At 43.3% G+C, this 23,695-nt stretch overlaps 2 protein-coding genes across 3 annotated transcripts; both read left to right on the top strand.

Moving 5' to 3' along the window:
* Window positions 1–5,561: 5,561 nt before the first annotated feature.
* On the top strand, window positions 5,562–9,052 carry LOC110481438 (gallinacin-9). Of its 2 annotated transcripts, XM_077782476.1 has the most exons (3): window positions 5,562–5,704; window positions 8,071–8,200; window positions 8,823–9,052. In XM_077782476.1, exons 1-3 carry the CDS (start codon window positions 5,647–5,649, stop codon window positions 8,836–8,838), a joined length of 204 nt encoding a protein of 67 aa, XP_077638602.1. In that variant the 5' UTR covers window positions 5,562–5,646; the 3' UTR covers window positions 8,839–9,052. The 2 variants fall into 2 exon arrangements, with proteins under 2 accessions (XP_077638602.1, XP_077638603.1); XM_077782477.1 differs by lacking the exon at window positions 8,823–9,052 and having other exon boundaries at window positions 8,071–8,204.
* Window positions 9,053–18,142: 9,090 nt separating this feature from the next.
* On the top strand, window positions 18,143–19,343 carry LOC144246021 (ostricacin-3-like). The gene is made up of 3 exons (XM_077781816.1): window positions 18,143–18,207; window positions 19,039–19,129; window positions 19,216–19,343. Exons 2-3 carry the CDS (start codon window positions 19,072–19,074, stop codon window positions 19,341–19,343), a joined length of 186 nt encoding a protein of 61 aa, XP_077637942.1. The 5' UTR covers window positions 18,143–18,207; window positions 19,039–19,071.
* Window positions 19,344–23,695: the final 4,352 nt, after the last annotated feature.

Below are 23,695 nucleotides of genomic sequence, written 5' to 3'. Positions count from 1 at the left end.
CAAAACAAAGGGAGAGCTCAGATCTGTGATATCTGAATTTTCCAAAACTCCTTACTGTGATTCTGTTATTTATAGAATTGGCAGGGCTTAAAAGTTCCCAGAAACTGAAGAAATCTGATGAGATGATTCTAGAAAAATGTTTTATGCTTTTATTCAGCAAGTGGAGATCCTCAGTGGTTTCAGGAAACCCAAGTAATTCCAATAATAGGACAGGTTTGTTGCCAGGAGAATGAGACGCTAAGGATGCATTTGGGAATTTAGGAAAGTAAATGGAACAGAAGGAATCTGATATTAGATGATTTTGCAAAGGAATGATGTGATCCCTCACTTTCTGTGACCACTCATCCTCCTTGGGAAGCAATTTCCACTGATAGCAAATGGACTGGTAGGAGCAGATGGGAGAGCTCAAACATCAGATTTCTGTCAGAACATCTGCTAGACCTGACAAAATGCAAAAACTGAGCCTGGGAAAGGAATAAGACCTCTTGAGTCTGGTTTCAGGTGTAATTTTCCTACAGAAATATTCTTTCTTGGAAGAATGTACCTGATACTGATGGATGTTAGTGTTTAGGATTAAAGTTCTTATATTGGCTGTTTGATTTTAAGCTGAGCTGACCAATACAAGAGTAGAATTAAAACCAACAGGGTATTCTGAAGTACAATATAAATATTTTTTTTCCAACTCAGGTTGCTTGAAAACAAATCTTTGAATTTAGACACGGAGGGCTTGATTCAGCAGGACACATTGAGATGTTTAATGGCATTTGAGATGTATTGGAGTATTTAAATAATATCAATGTATCTGGCTGAATTAGCTCTAAGGAAAAACATTGATTTTCAGAAAAGAGAGATGGTCTGGAGGCCAAGCAGATACCCCAGACCACTTCAGATGGCACTAGACTTGCATGTTCAGTATCCACATCAAATCCTCAATTTTTATTTTGGTGTAAACTGAATAAAAAAAGTCATTACAAGTGGTCATATAACTCATTTGCCAGTGGCCACAGTTCTTATACACTGGTAATCTACAGACCTGGACACCCAACACATACAGAGATGCAGGTTTTCAAACCTGCAGGCTGAAATCCCCCTGTAGGTTCAGTTTGAAAGGTAATTAGGAGGTATTGAGGCTTTTAGAGAGTGAGCTGAGGTGGCACTGCAGCACAATAACAAGACCCTTTGTATCCTTGCAGGGTTTTGGCAGAGTAAGAAGAAAAGACTTTCCTGGATCAGAGCCCTGGACCAGCAACATTTCCACTGCCTTGAGGAGCTGATTTTCATGGATTCCTCCTCTATCTAAAGCCTCCTGCAAATGAGCTTTAAAAGAAGCTTCCAGAGGGCATGTCCTGTTAGCACACCGCTTCTGGAGATCCAGGTTTTTCCTCGCTGAAGTCACTCCCTTTTTGCTTTTAATACTCAAGCCACTTTGGCTCCTTGGCCACCTATTCCAGCCTACCTCACAGGGGTGTTTGGAGGTTCAATCACGTCAGGTTCATGCAGCTCTCGGAGGATGTGAAGCAATATATATATTATTATTTTATTCACACATGAAAATAAAGGTTTTCTTAAACCAAAACCTGAGATCTTTGTTGTTACTCACAGTAATTTCCTCTCTGGTTTTGACTCAAGGCTCAGAGTGAGGCAGTATTTTTTAAATGGGTCTGTGCAGTCTCATATATTCCCAAAGGATTTGGGAAAGGGAAGTACTAAAGGAGAAACCAGTTTTGATGATGGTGATAAAGCATTTAGGATGACAGGAGTGAAAGCTGAGTGGGAAGAACTTTACAGGCAACCCTTGACAGAAAGGATAATTGTATGGCAACCAATAAACACCAGCAGTATTACAAATTATATATATATAAAATTATATCATATAATTATATAATATATATAATTTTATAATATATATTATAATATATAAAATAATATATAAAAATAGAATAGAATAGAATAGAATAGAATAGAATAGAATAGAATATGATACATATATATGCATTAAAAATACACACACACACACACCTGAATTTATTAACACAATGGGATCTGAACTATTCCTCCACAGAGACAAGATTTTGGGTGATGTATAGAGTGGGTTTTAAAACATCAGACCTGTTTTCAACAGGAGTCACAAAATTCAATATTTAAAGAACACACTGTAGCAAGGATATCTCACTGCCCATAGCCTGGACATGTCCAACTGAAAAAACAGACACTGATGATTTGTTCTACATCCCTCAAGTTCCTTCTGTGTGCTGGTTTTGGCTGGGATGGATTTTATTTACCTCCCAGTATGGGGTGGTGGTTTGCGTTTGTGCTGGGAACAGTGCTGATAAATCAGGGATGTTTTTTGTTATGGTTGAGCAGGACTCGGTCGAGGCCTTTTCTGCTCCTCACTCCACCAGCAAGAGGTGGGGGTGACAAGGACTTTGGAGGGGACACAGCCAGGACAGCTGGCCCCAGGTGACCCAAGGGATAATGCAAGCTATGTGGGGTCATGCTCAACAATAAAACTTGCAGGAAGAACAAGGAAGGAAGGGACACTTGGAGTGATGGTGTTTTTCTTCCTAAGTCACTGTTACCTGTGGTGGATTCCTGCTCTCCTGAAGATGGCTGCACACCTGCCTACCCATGGGAAGTGGTGAATAAATAACTTTGCTTGCACAGATTTTGTTTTAGCTATTAATCTGTCACTATCTCAACCCACAAGTTTTTTCACTTTTACTCCTCTGATTTTCTCCCCATCCCAGCAGGGCAGGAGTGAGCAAGAGCTGCCTGAAGCTGAATTTCCAGCTTGGGTTAAACCACAACATCCTGAATAAAATCTCTGGTATTAAATCTGGATAAATTCAGAACAGAGCCTCAGATTTCCCTGCTACCCCAATGAAACACATCTCTGGTGTATAAATCACAGAGGAGTTATTCCAAAAGGGATTGTCTCCATTCCTGTTTCTGAATGCTGGACCTTATGTCCATCAAGGTCAGGCATTTCAGCCCAGCAGCCACCCTCACTCCAGGCTCATTCTTCCATTTGTGCCCAATTTCTACAGAGTACCTTGAGTGTCCATCTCACCTCTGCCCTCCCCATGAGCCTGACTGGAACCTGGGCTTGGCCTCATGTGAGGCAACTCCCACTGCCCTCCTCTGCTGCCCTCTCCAGCTGGAGCCATTCCCCCTTTCCTTCCCTCTCCCTGATGTTGTTTGGTTCCAAAGAGCACGGAACCATCTGTGACATCATGGCCCAGCAGGGTTTGCTCAGCAGCCTCACTCCCCAAATTAAATATCCCTGCCCCTTTTGCTGTCTGGGACAGGCAGGAGGGAGGATTATGCAAGGAGTAGAAAAGCACTTTTCCCTTTTCCATTAAATCCTGTTATTTCTACAAGTAAGTTTCACCCTTGATTGTTTCCTTACAGCTAGCTGTGTTTTAAGATCATGGACTCCAATTATTTTCCTTCTTTTTCTTTCCAGAAGTGATGCTGAGGGTGCAGGTGGATGAGCTGCCTGTCTGAAACTTTGGGCAGGTGCCCAGAGTGGTTTGGGTTGTGGGGTTGTGTCCACGTCCTGGATCAGAAATCAGGAATCAGGGAGATTGTCAGTGTTCCCCATGACTCCCTTCAATAAAATTCCAGGCACACATGGACACAAAATGATTAAATATAAATGAGGAGAGATGACAGCAACAGCACATTTTAGAACCTGTGCCTCTGGCTCAAAAATGCGACTCAATAAAATGTGTGCCTTTCCCTAAACCATGACTGCCCACCCCAGCTCTCACAGCTCCTGGCAGGGGTCTGAAGGTTAATTCCCTCACCATATTCCTCAAGGATGTTGGCTCAATGAAATATGGGTAAGAATTCATTTTCTTTGCCATCTGTGTCCTGTTGCCCCTTCTCAACCTCCTCATCCATCCACAAGAAGATTTTTGCTTGTTCCTAGCCCTGATATATTGAATTAATGTTTTGTTTTAAAGAAACAAGACCTGAAGCCCTTTCATGCCCTCCACCCAACTTGCAGCAGCTGGCACACCAGGCACAGACCTCTCTGCCCTCTGTGGGCAGTCAGAGCTGACCCCTGCTCTTGCTCTCCATCATTTCAGTTTCCTGCTCTGGCTGAAGCAGTAAATAATTAATCACCCTTGTGACGTTGTTTCACTGATGATTGTGTGAGGAGTGGCATTTCTTGGCAACAAGCACAAGGGTTTAAGAGACCTTTAGAGAATTCTGGTGGCACTTCCTCTGGCCCATTTTAGGTATGGCTGAACCTTCACATGCATGAAAAAAACCATTAGATTTTATTTTCAGATACAGAAGTAAATTACAAGATGATAAGAGAGGTGAACACACCACACAGAACTGGATTCAATATGTTGAATCTGTGAACTCGGAGAGATGTGAGTCTCTTCATAACCACACTCAGCAAGGTGACTGACGGCAAGGGAAAATGTCATTAAACCAAGATCATTTGGGCAAGAATGAGTAATTTTAGACACTCCATGCAGACTTGATATGGGAAGAAGGTTCAGACTATGATATCATTGTTTTCAGGACAGATCTTAGGGGGTGCTGAAGGGAATTAGGATCAGTCTCTTATGACAGTGTGGCACAACACAAAGCAGCGTCCCTTCCAGTTCTTTCTGTTTAATGACTTCTGTGACATTTCATACAAATCCATGGATAAAGTCACAAATAAAAGAGTATAAATAAAGTCACACAGAGAGTGACTGAGCTGTGAACCATGCTGGAAAAACTCCTGGCAGAGTGGAGCAACTGCCAGCTTCATAAGCAGGAGGGGGGATGTCCATGACCCTTTCAGCCCTGCTCTGTCTCCTTCTGTTGCAGCCCTACAACTCCAGCCCAAGCAAGAATTAAATCTCTGATCGTTTTCTGCATTTGTCTTCATCATCACGTAATGGTTTGGATTGGAAAGGACCTTAAAGATAATCCCTTTCCAAGCCCCTGCTTGGGTAGGAGTATTTTCCACTATCCCAGGTTGCTCCAAGCCCTGTCTAACCTCTCCTTCAACACTGGGAGATGGGGCAGCCACAGCTTGTCTGGACAACCTGTTCCATTGTCTCACCACCCTCAGCACAAAGGAATTTTTCTGAATATCTCATCTAAACCTGCTCTTTCAGCTTGAAGCCATTACCCCTTGCCCTGTCACTCCATGGTCTTGTCTCCAAGGAGGAGTTTTCTCCTTTGCTCACCCTGGCTGGTGGCTGAGGGGGAGGACAAGCTGGCACAAGACCATGGCCAAGAGCCACAGGGCACCATCAGTTCCGCATGGTTTGCAGCCCTGCAGATCCCAGGAACCCACCTCCCTTCTGCTCCAATCCCGTGCCCTCCCTGGGTGCAGCCCACCAGCTGGCATGGGCTGGTTTGGCTGCTCAGGTCAGCCAGCAAGACGTGGCCATGGCTCAGGTCGGGCATCTTCTAACGTGGGAGGTTGCAACATCTCCCTACCTCACCAATCTCCATGGGAACAGGGCAATGAACTCTCTGTTCTCCAGGCAGTCACTCCTCCACCCACCTTGTTCTGCCCCAGAGCCTTTATATGCAGAGGCACCACCTGTGCTCGGTCTCAGACAGCTTCTGTTCACACTGGTGTTGTCTCCATCTCTGCCAAAGCTGCCTTGCTGCCAGCTGCCAGTCATGAGGATCCTTTTCTTCCTCGTCGCTGTTCTCTTCTTCCTCTTCCAGGCTGCTCCAGGTAAGGCTGAAAAGAGATGAGATGGAGGCTTAAAAGGTGAAGATGCAGAGAAGTTCATTAGATCCCAGTGCTGGGGATTACCTCTCTGCACCTGGAATCCATGCCTTTCCCATTAGAATTCCCCTTCCCTGGTCATTGTCCTAATTTTCAAGCTATCAATTCAAGGTTCTTGATAGTCATACTGATGGCTTCTTTCTAGCATATGATGACAAGATGAGAAAAAAAAGGATGGTCCTGTAATGACCTTGGTGCCAGAAGAGGTTTTGGAGCAGCTCATCTTGAGTGCCTTCATGTGGCATGTACAGAACACCCAGGGGATCAGGCACAGCCACTGCTGGTTCATGAAAAGCTGATCCTGCTTGACCAACTTGATCTCCTCTATGACAAGGTGTCCCATTCAGTGGCTTAGGTATCTAGCTGGATTTTGGTAAATCCTTGACACCATTTCCCACAGAGTTTTCCTGGAGAAACTGGCTGCTCATGGCTTGGATGGGTGCACTGGGTTAAAAACTGTCAGGATGGCCAGGCCCAGAGAGGTGTGGGGAATGGAGTTAAGTCCAGCTGAGGCTGTCACCAGTGGTGGTCCCCAGGGCTCAGTACTGGCCCTGGTCCTGTTTGATATCTTAATGAATGATCCAAGTGAGGGGAGTGAGGGTAACCTCAGCAAATTTGCAGATTACACCAAATTAGGCAGGAGTGTTGATATGCTGGAGGGCAGGAATCCTCTGCAGAGGGATCTGGACAGGCTGGATCCATGGGATGAGGCAAATTGTGTGAGGTTCAAGAAGGTCAAATGCTGTTCACATCAATCCCTGCAGCTCCAGGCTGGGGTGGAGCAGATCAAAAATTGGAAAAGGCCCTGCAAGTGCTGCTGACAGCAGCTGGACATGAGCCAGGTGTGCCCAGGTGGGCAAGAGGCTGGTGGCATCTGGGCTGTCCCAGCTCTGGGGTGGCAGCAGGACCAGGGCAGTGCTGTCCCCTGTGCTGGCACTGCTGGGGCACCTCCAGGGCTGGGGACAGCTCTGGGACCCTCCAACAATAGGGACATTGAGGGGTTGGAGCTTGTCCAGGGAAGGGAATGGAGCTGGGGAAGGGGTTGGAGCACCAGGAGGGGCTGAGGGAACTGGAAAGGGGCTCAGCCTGGAGAAAAGGAGGCTCAGGGGGGACCTTGTGGCTCTGCACAACTCCTGACAGGAGGGGACAGCCAGTGGGGTTGGGCTCTGCTCTCAGGGAACAGGGACAGGACAAGATAAAATTACATCAAGTTGTACCTGGGGAGGTTTAGGTTGGATATTTGGAAACATTTGTTCACCAGAAGTGTTCTCCAACCCTGGCACAGCTGCCCAGGGCAGTGGTGGAGTCCCCATCCCTGGAGGGATTTAAAAGCCATGTGGATGTGGCAGCTGGGGACATGGGGCAGTGGAGGCCTTGGCAGTGTTGGGGGATGTTGGACTCACTGGCCATGGAAGATCCAAGGACCCTTTTCCAACATGAACAATTCCCTGAAGATTTTATTGTGGCAATTCTTAGAATAATACTAAAGATGTAACCCAGCAACATGAGACCTTTCTCTTCTCACATTCTCACCCACATGTCCTTGACTGTGTATTCTAGATTAGGACACTTCATCTGTTTTTGGGGAAAATGTTATGCTGACTGTTGGTTTTTGCCTGAACTCTGTATTGGCCATGTGCATTAAGTGGATTTGGAGCCCATGTACCATTCCAGGTTATCTGTGTGTCTTTGAAGCAGCTGAAGTTGTCTCAATTTGATTTGCAGTAGTCTCAAATTTGTACCAGCTTTCTTAGACCATAAAAAGTCTGTCTACTCAAAGAAAAAATGTAGAACCATTGAGACAAAATATGTACTACACGTTCTGGCATTGCTTTCTTGGGCTTTTCCTACTTCATGCACCACAAAATGTATTATTTGTATCAAAATACCCTGTGACCCCAGAGATGTACCAGGACTGGTACAATTCCAGTAGGATTTCTGGGAAAAGGGCCACCAGTTATTTTATATCTCTTCATAAAGATTATATGTGTAAAACACTGCAGCCTTTTTAATTCAAGAAATGAGGGAAAACAAAGTCTAATGGTAGCTTTAAAATCAGCTGAGTGATATCAAAGCCATGTAATCCTTGAACAATATGTGATTAAGGGAAAGGACTTGAGAACCACTGGAACAAAGTGGTTGAAATGTTATGGGATCTGATTTAGAATAAAGCTGTGATACCTTTCAAATTAGGGACAGTATCCAATTTGATGATAAAACCTTAACACAGTGCCAGGTAAATCTCATGCCTCCAGTCTCCAGTCCTCTGCCAGGACTGAAAATAAACATGAATTTTCCCTATTTTTTTGCAGCTTACAGCCAGGAAACCGCTGACACCGTCGCATGCCGGCAGAGCCGGGGCTCCTGCTCCTTCGTGCCCTGCTCTGCTCCTCTGGTTGACATCGGGACCTGCCGTGGTGGGAAGCTAAGATGCTGCAAATGGTAAGAGAAATTCCTCTGGGGAAGTGCTGCTGCACCAAAAAAGCAAATAGAGTCACTGGGCTTTTCCCCTTTTCAGCACCAGAGCCCCTTCTCCAGTCCCCTACAACCTCCAAAAAGTTCCTGCTAACTGCTGGGGTTGGTGTCTGGTGAAAACAAGGCAGGGCATTTGTGGTGTTGGAATATTCCAGAGAAAAAGAGAGACTGTTTACGAGAGCGACAAGACAAGGGGAGATGGCTCCAATCTGACAGAGAGTAGATCTGGGTTCAGAATAAATTTGTCCCTGTGAGAGTGGGGAGGCCCTGCACAGGTTGCCCAGGGAAGCTGTGGCTGCCCCACCCCTGTTCAAGGCCAGGTTGGATGGGGCTTGGGTCAACCTGGAATAGTGGAAGGAGTCCCTGGCATTCTGGGGCATCAGCAGCCACAAGTGAGTAGCTCTGGTGTGTGCTGAGAGGTGACAGCCCCTCTTTGGGTTGTTTTATGGCCAGAAACACAGGCCCATCCCAAAAGAGTCTCCAGCTGTCTTTACCCTCATGTGTTCCCTGATGTCTCCAGCAGTCTGAGGCATCAAGCTGTAATTTATTTGTTAGGTGGATGTCCTAAGAACCTGTCTTTTCTCTGCAGGACCCCCAGCTCCTAAATCTGGCACCTCACTGACCACTCAGACAAGAGCTCTGGACATCTGAGACATGCCCCATCTTTTGATATCGATGGATCCTGTCCTCGGTGCCCTGGGGAACCTTTCCCATGGGGGTGGAGGCCCTCAGGAGCACAGGAACATCTGAGGAGGAGTTCTTGTCCAATAAAGATATTTGCAGTTGCTATTCTAATAAAAGCAAGTTCTTGTGAAACCATATTGCTGACACTTGCTCATGAATGTCAGGGTGGATTCTGTTGTTTTTACTGTCTATAAAAATCAGCCTGTCAATGAATTTTATTTAACTACAGTAAGTCCATGTGTCATCAAAGCCTGTTAAATCACTCTGTGTCACAGTGATTTGTGTGGCCACATTTATATTAATAATTGGAAAAGCATTAGAGTCCATTCCAGCTGCTATTCCAGCCCAGAGCTGGGATTTAGGAGAGAGGCTCAGTCCTCTGCTCCTCTCCAGGGCTGCATCTGCCAGCCCAACCTGAAATATTTGGAATACAGAGAAACCCCAGGGTGGAAGAAGGGCTTGAAACTGCACGACCACATTCACAAGATTCTGCTCTGCTGTCTCTAGTGTAGACCAGAAACACATCCATGGTATTTAATTTCTCTGGATCCTAAACTGGTCAAACTGGTTTTCCCTGCACTGCTCTGTCTGGAGGCAGTGGGCTGTGTGTCCATCAGCCTGGATTTTCCTCACCAAGACTCATCCCTCCTTCCCTTCCCCATCCCGAATACATGCACTGCAAAGGCCACAAGGATTTGGGACAAGGGGTGACTCAAAGTGTTCTTGCTCTCCCATGCCATGAGCTCCTGGATGGTTTCAGGACTTCCATGGCTGATCAGCTTGTGCCAGCTCTGCACTGGCCTCATCACGGTGGGTTTGGAGAGTCACAGAATCATGGAATGGTTTGGGTGGGAAAGGACCTTAAAGATACCCAGTTCCACCCCACCTTCCACTGTCCCAGCTTGTTCCAAGTCCCGTCCCACCTGGCCTTGAAGTTAGTCTTGATCAAATTAATAATGATTAAGACAAGGACATATTCCTGTCACATGGGTTTGTTTTCCTCCACTTTTCTTGGATAAGTTTACCACAAGGCACATCTCACACTGATTCTAGGTGAAAACACACAGCAAGAGAATTCCTCCCAGGAATAAGGAGATTGTTCTTCACAGGGATAAGGGTCAAACACAGATACTCCAGAGCAAGTTCTTTAAAATTTATTGAGATGTGTAGACAATGAAATATAAACACCTTAGCTGAGCATTCTGGCATTACTCACATTATTGCTGACTCCAAAAGGAAGATAAAACAATAATAATAACAATAATAAAATAGCTGTTCTGAGGGCCAAAGGAAGAACTTTGCATGCTCTCACAGGCACAGACTCCTGCATGCTGGTGACTTCTCTGGAACAGATGTTGGTTAACACAACACAATTTCAGCAGCAAAACATTTTTAAAAATGAAAAATATTGGTTTTTTTCAAGAATTGCTTTGGAGTTTTTTCAGGCCATTAAGGCTGTTTATGGAAGGGTTTGTTCTCTTTCTGTTGTTCACACTTTGGCATGTTCCTGTATGTGTCAAATATTTTCTGCTCAGAATTCAAGATTTTCCAGTGAGATGATACTTCCCTTCAATTGCCAGAAGCTCTGGTTAGCCCATCGAAGATGTCAGTGGCCACTAATCATACTGAAAAAAAAAGGGAAGGAAATTTCAGATTTTGTACTTACAACCAGGAAAGAACTTAAATAAAACGCACAGAAGGGATTGAATTGTGAACCCAGCTCTTCAGGATATTCACAGTTCTGCTGCTGCTGAATTTTAATCATAAATTCATTTTCTATTTTAATTAATAATGAATTGACAACACTCTGTGCCTGAAATTTCCTACTCCTCTTGGAATTTTTGATATGGAAAAGAGTTTCTGCTGCTCATGTCTTGTTTTTAATATCTCTTGCTACTAATATTGAATAGAGTTTAGGTAAGAGCCTCCAAAAATAAAAGTCTGCAGCATTTTACAGGGAAAAAAATAAACAGAAAATGAAATGCTAGAATCAGTGGAGGCAGAGTGTAAATATTCAGAGATATTTGTTGCTGCAGTTTCACATTAGAACCAAGATATCGAGTGAACTTTAGGATTCCAGTAAGGAATTTGAGGGGGAAAAGAATAAATTAATCACAGAATTAAATAATGACTTTGATTTGAAAAGATCTAAAAGACCATCTGGTTCCAACTCCCTTCCATGTGCAGGAACACCTTTCACTAGACCAGATATTTTGATTTTGTCTAGAAGAGGAAGATTATGGAACTACAGAAAAAAAATCTGGGAGAACAACAAAGCCTGATTTTCAGGCTGTTCTTCTGACTAGGGACCAGGCAGCCTTTGCAAGGTGGAAGATGCAGCTTTCCTATGAATCTGACCCAAAAATCCCAGGTCCCAGGTCAGTGTGTACATTGAGATGTGTCCTTTGAATCCAGTATTACCCATCATGAGCAGCTTGAACCAGCTAATGGGAACAGCAGCAAAATAGTTCATTTCTGGCTAATTAATTCTCTCTGCCAAAGAGGTTTCACTGTGATCCTTCCCACGAGGCACTTGAGCTGCACCATTAATGCTACAGAGGGAAGCAGTGAGGAAATCCTCAGGAAATCCATACCTGAGTGTGTAGAGTCTCTGCTCTTTTCCAGCTTGTGCTGGAGGAATTTTCCATCTAAAGGTCAGACTGGATGCACAAAAATGAGTAATAAATAAATGAGTAATAAACCCCAAGAAAACTGTGGAAATGTTCAAGGCCATGTTGGACGGGGCTTGGAGCAACCAGATCTTGTTGAAGGTGTCCATGATAATGGGGGTGGAATAAGTGACTGGAAAGGACCTGTCCAACCCAAATCCTTCTGTGGGTGTGTGATCCATCATATCCTGGACTCACCACGGTCCTACAGCAGGGAATTCCCTGCTGGCAGCGTCCAAAGGGTCTCGTATGGGGTGGGGGGCAGCGGTCGCTGGAACAGACCCCCCCAGCCTGTCTGCACTGCACCTCGGTGTTGGGGGCACGCAGGAAACCTGGGCAGAGTGAAAAAAATAACAATGCAGAGTCATGATTTGCCTTCCCAAAGAAGACCAAGAACAATCCAGGTTATAGCATGACAGCAGTCTTGAAGTTCTCCTGCAGGCTGGCCCTTCCACACCAGGCTGGCCCTTATTTTCCAGACTGGGAGGTTCAGTGCATCCAATGCACCCATTTGGTGTCTGGTCACAGCTAAAAATGTGCCCAACACACTGGCAGTACTTTGGCCATAGGAAAAAGGGACTAAACCCCTTTCTATTTCTATTTATTTCTATTTCTATTTCTATTTCTATTTCTATTTCTATTTCTATTTCTATTTCTATTTCTATTTCTATTTCTATTTCTATTTATATTTATATTTATATTTATATTTATATTTATATTTATATTTATATTTATTCCTATTCCTATTCCTATTCCTATTCCTATTCCTATTCCTATTCCTATTCCTATTCCTATTCCTACTTCTCTTATTTCTGTTTTATTTCTATTCCAACTTCTGGTTTTTTCCATACTCACAATTTTCCCTGTGCATTTCCTTACACTTTATTTAACTCTTACCTGAAGTGCCCTGGAGCATTAAGAGGAGAAGAGTAAAGAAAAAGGAAAAGATCTTCATGTCCAAATTCAGTGCCACCAAATACAACAGATGCTAAGAAAAAACCCAAAAAAAAGTCATGCATTTAACCTGCATTTGTCATCTCCCGCCACAAACACAAATGACAAATTAGCTTCAATTTTTAAATAAAATTGGCATTTATGTAATAGAGAAAATGTTCTAGAATGAATCTATAGAATAACAGTTTTTGAGGAAAAGTAAATTCAAAAGCATACTGTATAAGATTGATAAAATGTATTTATGACTATAAATTTTTATTTTTTTTATTTGAGCAACTCTGCAGAGTCTGGCTGGGATGGAGTTAACTTTAATCATGGCAGCCCATACAGTGCAGTGCTCCATGTTCAAAGCAAGTTGCTTATTTTATTTTATTAAATAAAATTTTATTTAATTAGTAATATAAGCCTTTCCAATTTCTTCGAATATACACACTCAAAAGCTTTAATTACTCAAATAATAGTAATTTTTTAGCTTACAAGCCAGTAACTATTCCTTTAAATATCTTTACAGAAAATCTAGGGAGCCATCTATCCATCCTAGAGGCCCTGGATTGTCTCTCCCCCATCATTTCTCCCTGAAGATTCCAGCTACCTTTGGAAAATAATACTAATTTATTTAATAATTAATAATCACCATCATTGAGTACAACAATCAGCCAAATGCATTATTGGAACACCAAGCACTGACCATTTCAGATATTCATGAGGATTTAATTAAGCTGCAATATTCTGTATCTTGAGAGAAAACAAATTTTATCAAAAAGTAGGTGTTTTTCTCCTTTTTGGTTGAAATGGGTGTGAAAACTGCACCTTTAGCTCACCCAAGAGGACCTGAGGAGACAGGGGCCAGTGGGTCCTACCTGGTTCCACCCCAGGGGATCTTCACAGAGTGATGTCTCACCCCAGAACAACTGTTTTTATATATTCTGTGGATGACAGAGCTGCCACAGACCGGCTGGCCAAGGACATGGACTTGCCAAAGCAATTCCCAGCAGCTGAAATGTCACTTCCCAGCAGCTGATGGGGAATGGTGACCTCTTGTGAACTTCCTCCCCTTTCCCTGGAACATGAGTTGGCCCTTCCCAAAAACGCCCCACGCTGCCCCGGTGTTTGCCCAACACATCGACCACTCGTGGCTGGTGGAAAACTGGCAGACAATATCCTTTTCTGACCCAGAAAGGGGGCAGCTGAGAGGCTTTTTAAAAACTTTTATTCCATTTTCAGCTTCATGAGAAGGGTGAGACAATACAGATGTTGTAATTCAGGCCATCACAATCAGAAGTTTATTATTTCCTAATTACAACACATGATAAGTGTTTTTTGGCCTATCAGCTTTATCCACACTATGCTGTAGATGCCTTAAAGCCAATCACCTAAAACTTCTCCTCGTGGGTCCTACTACAATGCATCTTTTATAGTTCTATTTCTCCAAAGTATCTAGTCTTATTTGCAAAGCCATCTTTTGAAACTTTTTTCTAGCTCCATTTCTCTCTCGGCAATATCCGTCCAATTCCATGGCATTTCTAAATCAGCATTTCTTATCTCAAAGTTTGCATATGGATGTGTACTGTGTGGGCTTTCTGTCAGGCCCTGAGAATTCTCTACAAATCCATTTCCCACGGAAAACAATGGCTTGGGACACACAGGTTGGGATCCAGGGGGATCTAACTCTTCAGGGCTGTCTCTGGAGCCTGCAGATGCATCCACAGCCCCGTAACAGCTGAATTAGGGAAGCTCAGATTTTGCCATGACTCTCCTGTGTGAAATACAGGTGAGACCCCTCTGTGTTCATAGAATCCCACAATGGTTTGGGTTGGAAGGGACCTTAAAACTCATCCCATTCCAGCCCCTGCCATGAGCAGGGACACTTGTCACTATCCCAGGGTGCTCAGAGCCCTGTCCAACCCAATCCTGGACACTTCCAGGGATCCAGGGGCAGCCACAGCTTCTCTGGGCACCCTGTGCCAGGGCATCAGCACTCTCATGGAGAAGGATTACAAAATCTCATCTGATCCTGCTCTCTTGTTTTGGGAAGCCATGCCCTGTGTCCCTTGTCCCAAGTCCCTCTCCAGCTCTCCTGGAGCCCCTTTAGGCCCTGGAAATCTCTCTGGATCTTTCATCTCTCCAGGTGAACACCCCCAGCTCTCCCAGCCTGGCTCCAGAGCAGAGGGGCTCCAGCCCTTGGAGCATCTCAGTGTCCTCCTCTGGACTGTCTCCAGCAGGTCCACGTCCTCATGTTGGGGACTCCAGGTAGGATGCCACAAGAGCAGATTGCCCTCCCTTGACCTGGTGGTCACTCTATCATTCTCATGTATTTGCCACATCTGTGTTCTGCTTGTCCCACAGAAAATATTTATGTTTAGATAATTAATTCCAGGGAAGCACCCATCTCCACACAGCCTTTCTGATTCCAGGTGGCCAAAGGAAACAACTTTCACCAAAAATATTTTGGTCAAATACATGCCCTCAGAGGATCTGGACTACAGAAACTGGGGCATCACAGGTTTAACCTGAACCCTGAAGGCACCTGTGAGCCCAGATGTTGTGTTTTCATTGTCATACCAGCAAGAGACCAGGAAAAAACCCAACATTCCTGTGCTTCAAAGAGCGTTCACCCATTCGGGTCTCTCCCAGAAGATGGCAATGAAGAGCTAATGCAGAAATTCCCCTCCAGCAGCCTTCTTCAGTGAAGAGTACAGAAATTATTCTGACAGCGGGGTTTATGGATTTTTTTTCCTTAATTATACTGATGTCTTTTGATTCCTAGTGCTGATATGTGAGTGAATGATGTTTTCTGACAGGCCAGACTCAAAGCCCTCCCTGCTCTGCAGTCTGCTGTGAAATCATGGGATGGACAAGAAACCAGTCACTGCTCTCAAAATCAAATAGACAGGACTCAAGGAAATGGAATGAAGCTGAGCTGGGGGAGGTTTAGGCTGGATATCAGGAAAAGTTCTTCACCCAGAGGGTGGCTGGGCACTGAACAGGCTCCCCAGAAAAATACAGCTATTTAAAATTTCACTCCTGTGTAATTTAATTGGAAGAATGTGCATATTTGCTTTACAATATGGAAGAATATTTGTTTCTCTTATTTGGATTTTGATTTTATTATTAAAAAAAAAACCTACAAAAACTTAAATCACTCAAGTGATGAAATGTAAAGAAGTGGAATTAGACACTGTGAATATTAAATGTAAAAATGAGTTTTTAGAAGCACAGAGCTCTGAATGGAGATTTTGGAGTAACCTCCTGATAAGGAAGTTAAAATAGGATAAAATTATTATTTCTTCCTGCTTTTCCAGTTTGTGCATGTATCACCTGCCCAGAGTGGAACAAAACAGATCCAAGCTCAAATATCAGAGTTTGGATAAGATCTTTAACTAATTAATTTTATTTGTTCTTATGATTGATGGAAAACTTCCTTTAAATATCTTAAATACTGTTATTTAACTCTTGCTTTAATTCCAACATACTGTTATTGACTCTAAGCATTATTTTGGCCACTCATAATTACAAAAGTGATACATTTCACATGTTCCTTGGCAGTTAAACACATGCAACTAAAGAATGAATATTGCAAAACAATCAATATTGCATCCTGGAAGCATTTTGACTGCTATATGTCTTACTCAGTTCCCTTTTCCTGGGGTAGTGCAAAGGACATTGTGTAGAGCCCCCAAAATTATGTTCTCCAAGCATAAACATAGATTTGCATGCCTATGCATATCATCTACAAATATCCAGGAGAAACAAAGGCTGAATTTACTAAACTGCTTTATATTTTATCTTTGCTGACGAACATGCAAACAGAAAAGAATAATCCAGATATTCTAACCTGTGATTTACTCAGGAATAGTAAGGATATTCATTTCAGTAATTGTTTACTTAAACATAGACAAATTATATAATGATATTTCTTACTGTCCTGTTTCTCTACAGCCCTCATAGCAAATCCACACTAAGGTAGATATATTTATATATAAAATATTGTTAAAATGAATATATGGAAGGACTCTTCTAAATCCCAGCTGATTTTTTTATCACTCGGCACACCACAGACTTCATTCCCAGTAAACATCCACATCTCAGTTCCTTTGCCCACACTTAGACCAGTTCTACCTGAGATGTCCCTGTGTCCTACCCCTGCTCTTTGGCTTGCTCTCCTCTCTCCTGACCCTTTTCCATGAATCCCAGGAAGAGATCTCAGCCAGTCCAGAGCACCCTAAATCACTCTAGGAGCTGGCATGAAGGCCACTGTGTTAAACCCTGTGTGTCCATACGTCACCTCAGCTTACCTGTGACAATGGGATGTCCCCAGATACTTGAAGCAATGAGGATACTTCACCTTCTCTCTGCCATCCTCTTCCTCCAGTGTCCCCTGTGCAAATGACAGGAAGGATGACAGACCTTTGGTATGATTGCCCAACATTTGTCCTCACAGCACCTGGCAAAAAATGCCATGAAATCCATGCAGGAACAGCCCTGCTGTCCATCCACTGACCTTGGACAGCCCTGTGGAAAACTGCCCAGACCTGACTCGACTAAACCCTGCCTGGAAATCCCATCTGCTGTTGGGTATTTTGAGCAGTGATGTAGAGTGAGCTGCCCCTGCTCTCTTTGGAATTGAACCTCTCCCACAACAAAGACCCCCCCAGCTTAGGGAAGGCACAAGCAAACAGGGTTGGCCAGCTGCTTCCAAAACCCTGGAAATAAGAGCATAAAAGTTCTGCTTGGAGATCCAGAGAGCAGAAATTGAGCTTTACATCTCTAAAGCATCAGTTATATTTATCTGCACTTCCCTTACTGCATTGTAAAGCCGTGATTTATCCTGTATGGAGTTGGCCCACCTGGCAACAAACCCTACATTTTGCTAACCTGAAGGTAAATATCTGATCTGCCTTTTCATTCAGGACATTTGAGCAGCTGTAAGGCAGTTATAGCTTGAGGAAGATATTCCCAGCACTGAGATTTTTTAAAATCTACATAGTTTTCCTCAGCCCACTCTTGTTCTCTTCCTTATGTAATTTTAAGATCCCTCCTAGGCATCAAGGTTTCTGGTTGTCCTGGCTCCTTTGTCATGAAGATCTGTAAAGCACCACAGCAGTCACCAGGGGAAGCTCATGACATTACCAGTGATTATTTTCCGGGGAAGGAGAGGTTATTTTTCACTGTGAGGGTGGTGAGATGCTGGCACAGGTTGTCCAGAGAAGCTGTGGCTGCCCCATCCCTGAAGGGTGGGATGGAAAGGGCTCTGAGCAACCTGGGATAGTGGAAGATGTCCCCTGCCCATGGCAAGGGGTGGAAGTCGATGAGATTTAAGGTCCTTTCCAGCCCAAACCATTCTGGGATTCTACAGCTAAGGAGCCCTCAGGACCAGGAGCACTCATGGCATGTCCCAGGTGTTTTACATCATCCTGTGGTCTAACATGCCTTGCACAAACTTGGATGGGTTGCACAAAGATCAGGGGCTCTGTGGTGAAAGCAGTTTCAAAGTGGACCTTCCTTTCTCATTGGAAGAAACAAAATACAGGCTGGAAAAGGCTTTTTTTTTTCATTGGCCAATGACTGCATTGGCTCATTCCCAACCCTTTTTAGGGTGGGACGTGTTTGGGACTGGTGCATCCACAGGAGAATAGAAGTGGCAGCGATCCTCCACCTTCTCCTCGGGTAACTCTGCCTGGTTCTGGAGAGCCACCCTCACCTCTCCATCTTTACAAACCTCCTTTCCTTTCATCAGTCTCGAGTTTCTGCTTTGATTAACCCCTTCCCTCTCTTTACTCCAGCAAGTGCCTCCTGTGTATATGTGTTCTGTAGAGCCATGGATTGGCTGCTTGCAGGGCTTCCAAGAGGTCACTGGGTTTGCTTATCTCCAAGAGGAGCAGAGACCTGGGAACCTTTCCTTGAGACATCAGAGACAGAAATGTCTGTTTTACTCCAGAAACAGACACCCAGCCAGCACAGCAGCTGAGCTTTGCATTTTGAGCCACATGTCTTGCCTGTAACATTTTGACTGAGTTGCTACCTGAATTAATATTGAAAAGATAAAGGTGTCTTTTTTAGACTTTCCCGAGGATTAAGACTGAGTCATTCTCTGAACTCTTTGTGTACTTTAATATGTGGAAGGGGGATAATTTGTGGGCCTATGCTGGTAACAGAGTAACCTTCCTGGGGCTGAAGAAAAAAAAAAAAAAAAAAAAAAAAAGAAAGAAAACTAGCACCAAAACAGCATAGAATCCCGGAATAACTTAGGTCTTGAGCTAATACAGGAGTTTTTAGTCTGAATCTGTGCTTAAAATGGTACTAATTAGGTCAGATTAGAGATGCATTCCTTGAAATTTCTAATATTTCCAAGGATGAAGTTTTGACTCTGTTCTTTGTCCAAAACCACTGGACAAATATTTTGGCTTTGGTGTCTTTGGGAACATTTTTTAATCATCATCTCCTGGTCAGGAGGGAATCCTCTGTCTAGTGTTGTTCAACCTTGTGCTCTCTGCTCAGTGCAGGTAAAGAATCCACATCCCAGCTGTGGCCATGAGGATCCTTCACGTGCTCCTGGTTGTCCTCTTCCTGATGCTCCAAGGAGCTGCAGGTAAGGGGTGAGGGGAGTAAAGAAGAAGACTGTATTTTCTTTTGATCACTTTCATAATAAATGACTATTCTCTTTGTGCTGTACAGCACAATTGTTTCCTAGGCAAAACAGTCCTTGTATGATGCAAAATGGACTCTGCTTCCCAGGGATTTGTCGCTACCCCTATTACTGGATCGGAACGTGTAGCAATGGATATTCTTGCTGCACAAGGTGAGTAGAAATGCAGGGATCTCTATGGGAATGACTCATATCCTCATTATTTTTTCTCCAGAGCAACATCGTAGTGGCACAGCTCCTGCCACCAAACCTGCTGGCATAGAGGGGGAATTCACATGCCACGGCAGCCTCTGCTCTGATGTCATGAGATAAGGAGAACATCTTGGCAGAAAACCTACAGGTGGGTAGCCTGAGACGCTCTATTCTTCACGCAGGGGGTGGAGTAGCTGAAGAGTCCCTGGATTCACCTTGGGAATCCTTCCTGCTTCTACCGAATGGCTCCTGGGAATCACCCTGATCCCATCGCTCCTGGTGGCGCCAGTTCCTGCTGCAATGAAAAGCTGTCACAATCTTCCCTTGCAGTGAAGCAAACACCACAAACATGAACCAGGCAACACTGTGGAAACTATTTCTTTCCTCTCCTTTAATAAAATCATTTATGGTGGCATTCATGTGGTTGAACCTCTGGTGATTCTTGGTAGGGAAAGAGGGAAACGTTTTCCCTGTGAGGGTGGTGATGTCCTGGCACAGGTTGCCCAGAGAAGCTGTGGCTGCCCCATCCCTGAGAGTATCCAAGGCCAGGCTGGACAGGGCTTGGAGCAACCTGGGACAGTGGGATTTGTCCTTGCTCTTGGGTTGAGATGATTTTTAAGGTCAATTCCAACCCAAACCATTTTGCAATTAAAGAAATAAGGAGACTTCAGTACCAAAAGCAGCAGTCATTATAGTTGAAAAGTGGACCTTCCTTTCTCATTGCAAGAAACAAAATATGGGCTGGAATGTGTGGTTCTGTCTCTTTTCCTTTCCCTCATGGCCTAGCAATGTAGATAAAGCCAAGATTCCTCCAGATGTTTCCTTCAAAGGGCCTGGAAGCATCTGAGAAAATTTCTGAGTAGACCTTATGCAAAGGAAAACTGGGAACATTTTGAATCATGTCAGCAAACCAAAACAGGAAAAAAAAAGTTTAAAAAAGTGAAAGACTAAAAAAATATATTCCCAAGAGTTATGGGTGTTTAACATAGTGATTTGATTATTATCTCTTTAAAAGCAGTTGCTGAACAGTCACAACAGTGCTCAGTGAAATATGTTACCAAACTCAGATGGTTTGGACTCCTAATGACTTTCTGGGTGGGTTTGGAGAGGTGAAAACATATTTTTAAAAATCCTCTGAAGAGCAAATTCTGGCTCTGTGAGAGACACAGCTGCCATTTGTGCTGTTCTGCAGAATTAGTGCTTGTGACTTTTATTGCAAAACACCTCATCCTGCAACGTTTCTGGATTTCTTCTATCCCTACTGTTACTTCTATGTTTTATTTCTAAAAATCTTATTGCAAAAGTCTATTACAAGTCTGTAGAACAGTCTCTTTCTATTATCCATAAAGGAAGAGCATATTTCCTTTTATGATATCTGAAATTTGGTGAGCTTACTCCCTCCAGTTTTCTCTAGAAAATTACAAAGGTTTTTTGAATATTAGAAACTTTGGTGCATCTGGCCTGTGCCAAGGAGCTTTGATCACTCACATATCACTGCCAGTCACATTGTGGTTCTCAAAAAAGAAGGAGAACTCTGCCCTTTTACCCCATTATCTTTAATTAGCTATCCGGTCAAAAGATGGAACCAGAATTGTTCATGCAGATGTTAATACCATCATTTACTCAAGATAACTACATAATCAATAAAGTATTGACTTTGATTAAATACATTTTGTATACATTTTGATGCACTTTAATTAGGGGAACACTAGTGAAAGATGTCCCTAATATTTCCTTTTTTATTTTCAAGAGAAAAATACTAGGAGCAGAGTTTGAGGTTCTCCTTTTTGCTCCTAATTTCCTCATCTTCTGTGCTAGATACAAACTCGTAAGGTGCAGATAAGATCCTCCTTCTTCTCTGGAAGGTGATCTTGGTAAAATTACTCAAACATCATGATTTTAGAAGGGTGAAAGACATTTCTGCTCCAGACACTTTGCAGCCTCCTTTGAGGACATTTCCCTTTGGAGTATATCCCACCTGCATCAGTCACAGCAGCTCCTCAGCACTGTATTATGGCACAAAATGCTGACCCCACTATAGTAATTGAAAGTGTTTGGTTGTCTCTTGCTCAGAAGAGCCCGAGCTGCAGATGGGGATGGAAAGATTGTCCACTCTAAGAGACACAACCCAAAAATCTTGCTGAGTTCTGCCAAAGGTGCTCCACCCCTCCTCTGCTTCTCCCTTGCCCTTGTCCAGGCAGAAGTTTTCTGATGGCCTGTATGGGACTGTGACCATGTGAAATTTATATTAAACAAGGCAAAGGATGCCCGTTGGTAAAGCTAAGCCCTTGACAATATTTGCACATGAGATCTTACAGACAATAAAAATTAATGATGTTTCCTTGAGGAATTGTGTTGGGTGAGAGTAACAGTTGGCAAATTAACCACCAACACTTGGCAAGAGGTGAAGCAACTGCAACTTTTGCAATTTTATTCCCCCTACTTTTCAGTTTTATGGCCACATGTTGGCAGATACATCAGAAATCCAATTACCATTTTTTCCTATTGCAGAAACAATTCACATACAAAATTATCTAGAGAATAAAAAGTTGTGTCAGGGTATGCTTGTAAAGGAAATGGTTTGTAGTAATGTTTTCACATGTATATAGGTAATTTCTGTCAACTCCTGTGCACCTGTTCACTTGGACAGGGCTTTGAGCTAGGTCTGGGCTGACCTGATCTGGTTGAAGATGACCCTGCTCATCGCAGAGGGCTTGGATTTATTCACCTTTCAAAAGTCCCTTCCAATTCAGACTATTCTATGGTTCTACTTAAGAACTTCATATCAAAGTAATGAAAAAATTACATGACTAGGAGGTAAACTGCCAGTCAGCAAGGGAAATAGTTTAATTTTGGTATTACCTTTAGACACCACAGTACAGTAGTGTCTGTAAGACATGGTGTCATTTGTCTTGGTCAATTAGAAACACCAATCATTCAAATTAGCAAATGTATCATTGCTTATTATGATGTAATTCATATATCATGTTAAAATACTACATGAACAATATTTTTTGTTCACTGAAGGGAAGTTTAAAGTAAAATATGATCTAAGAAAGCATTTAGTATCTTAGAATAATAGAAATATAGCATGGTTTGGATTCTAAGGGACCTTAAAGACCATTTCATTCCCACCTGCTCAATGTAGACAGAGACACCTTCCACCATCTCAGATTGCTCCAAGCTCCATCCCACCTGGTTTTGAACACTTCCAGGCATGAGGAAGCCACAGATTCTCTGGTAAACCTGTTCCAGGGCCTCACCACCCTCTCAGGGAAGAATTTCTTCTTAACATCTAATGCAAACCTGCTCTTTGTCAGTTTAAAACCATTTTCCCACGTCTTGTCACTATTTTCCCGTATAAAAAGTCCATCTCCCCCTTTTTCATAACACCCCTTTAGATACTAAGATGGAGTCTAAGGTCTCTCTGGAGCCTTCTCTTTCCCAGGCTGAACACCCCCAGCTCTCTCCATCTCTTTACAGGAGAGGTGCTCCATCCATGAAGAAGCTGGGTGCTGCTTCCCATGGCAGAAGCAGAGGTCAACAGCTGGCAGACGGAGAGCAGATAAGCAACACCTGAATGCTCACCTAAGGCATAATCTGGTTTTGGAATGATCAGCTGAAGGCCCTGTGGAAGACAGAAAGTATCAAAAAAATCAACCAGAGTCCTGAGAAAAAAGCTCAAGCAGGAGCCTTGGGGCCTGAGGTCCCAAAGACATCCTCTGGCGCTGGATTTGTCTAAATTTATGTATTTCCCATCAGCTGGAAGGGTGTCCAGAGACATAACCATGATGTATTCACTTTATCTGGGTACATCTTGCTTCACTCTGGCATCTTCAGTGGACACTGGCCTGGAAGCCAATGGACATTTGTTTTAGTTCCATATATCCATTCTGTGTTCTTATATTCTGTATTTATGGAACAGAAAATTAACTGGGATTGCAGGGAACACACAGATGTTTTGTCTTGCAAGGTTTAAAGTTGCTTCTAGGCAGTTCAACTTATGTCCCAAGATGTTTGACACATACCATGGTGGGTTAACGTATCTTACACAAACTGGAGTGTCACAAGAGGTATTGCATGAAAAACATGGCATTTTCTAGGAAAAAAGCTTAAACAGGGTTGGAGAGAAAACCTGTTTTATAATTGGGAAATGAAAAGCAGCTGGTTTCTGGTTAGATTACATGCCACCAGAAAAAAAAGAGCAATTTTTTGATTGGCTCAGTGAATGGCTGAGAAGAGAAAGTACTTGTCAGTCTTTTTGGTTAGTCACACCTTATAAAAGAGCATCCCAGTCCTAGAGCCAAAACCTTCAGG

Source organism: Lonchura striata, chromosome 3 (genome assembly GCF_046129695.1).
Source record: "Lonchura striata isolate bLonStr1 chromosome 3, bLonStr1.mat, whole genome shotgun sequence".
Classification (NCBI taxonomy): domain Eukaryota; kingdom Metazoa; phylum Chordata; class Aves; order Passeriformes; family Estrildidae; genus Lonchura; species Lonchura striata.
This window is presented reverse-complemented; position numbering and strand designations above follow the sequence as displayed.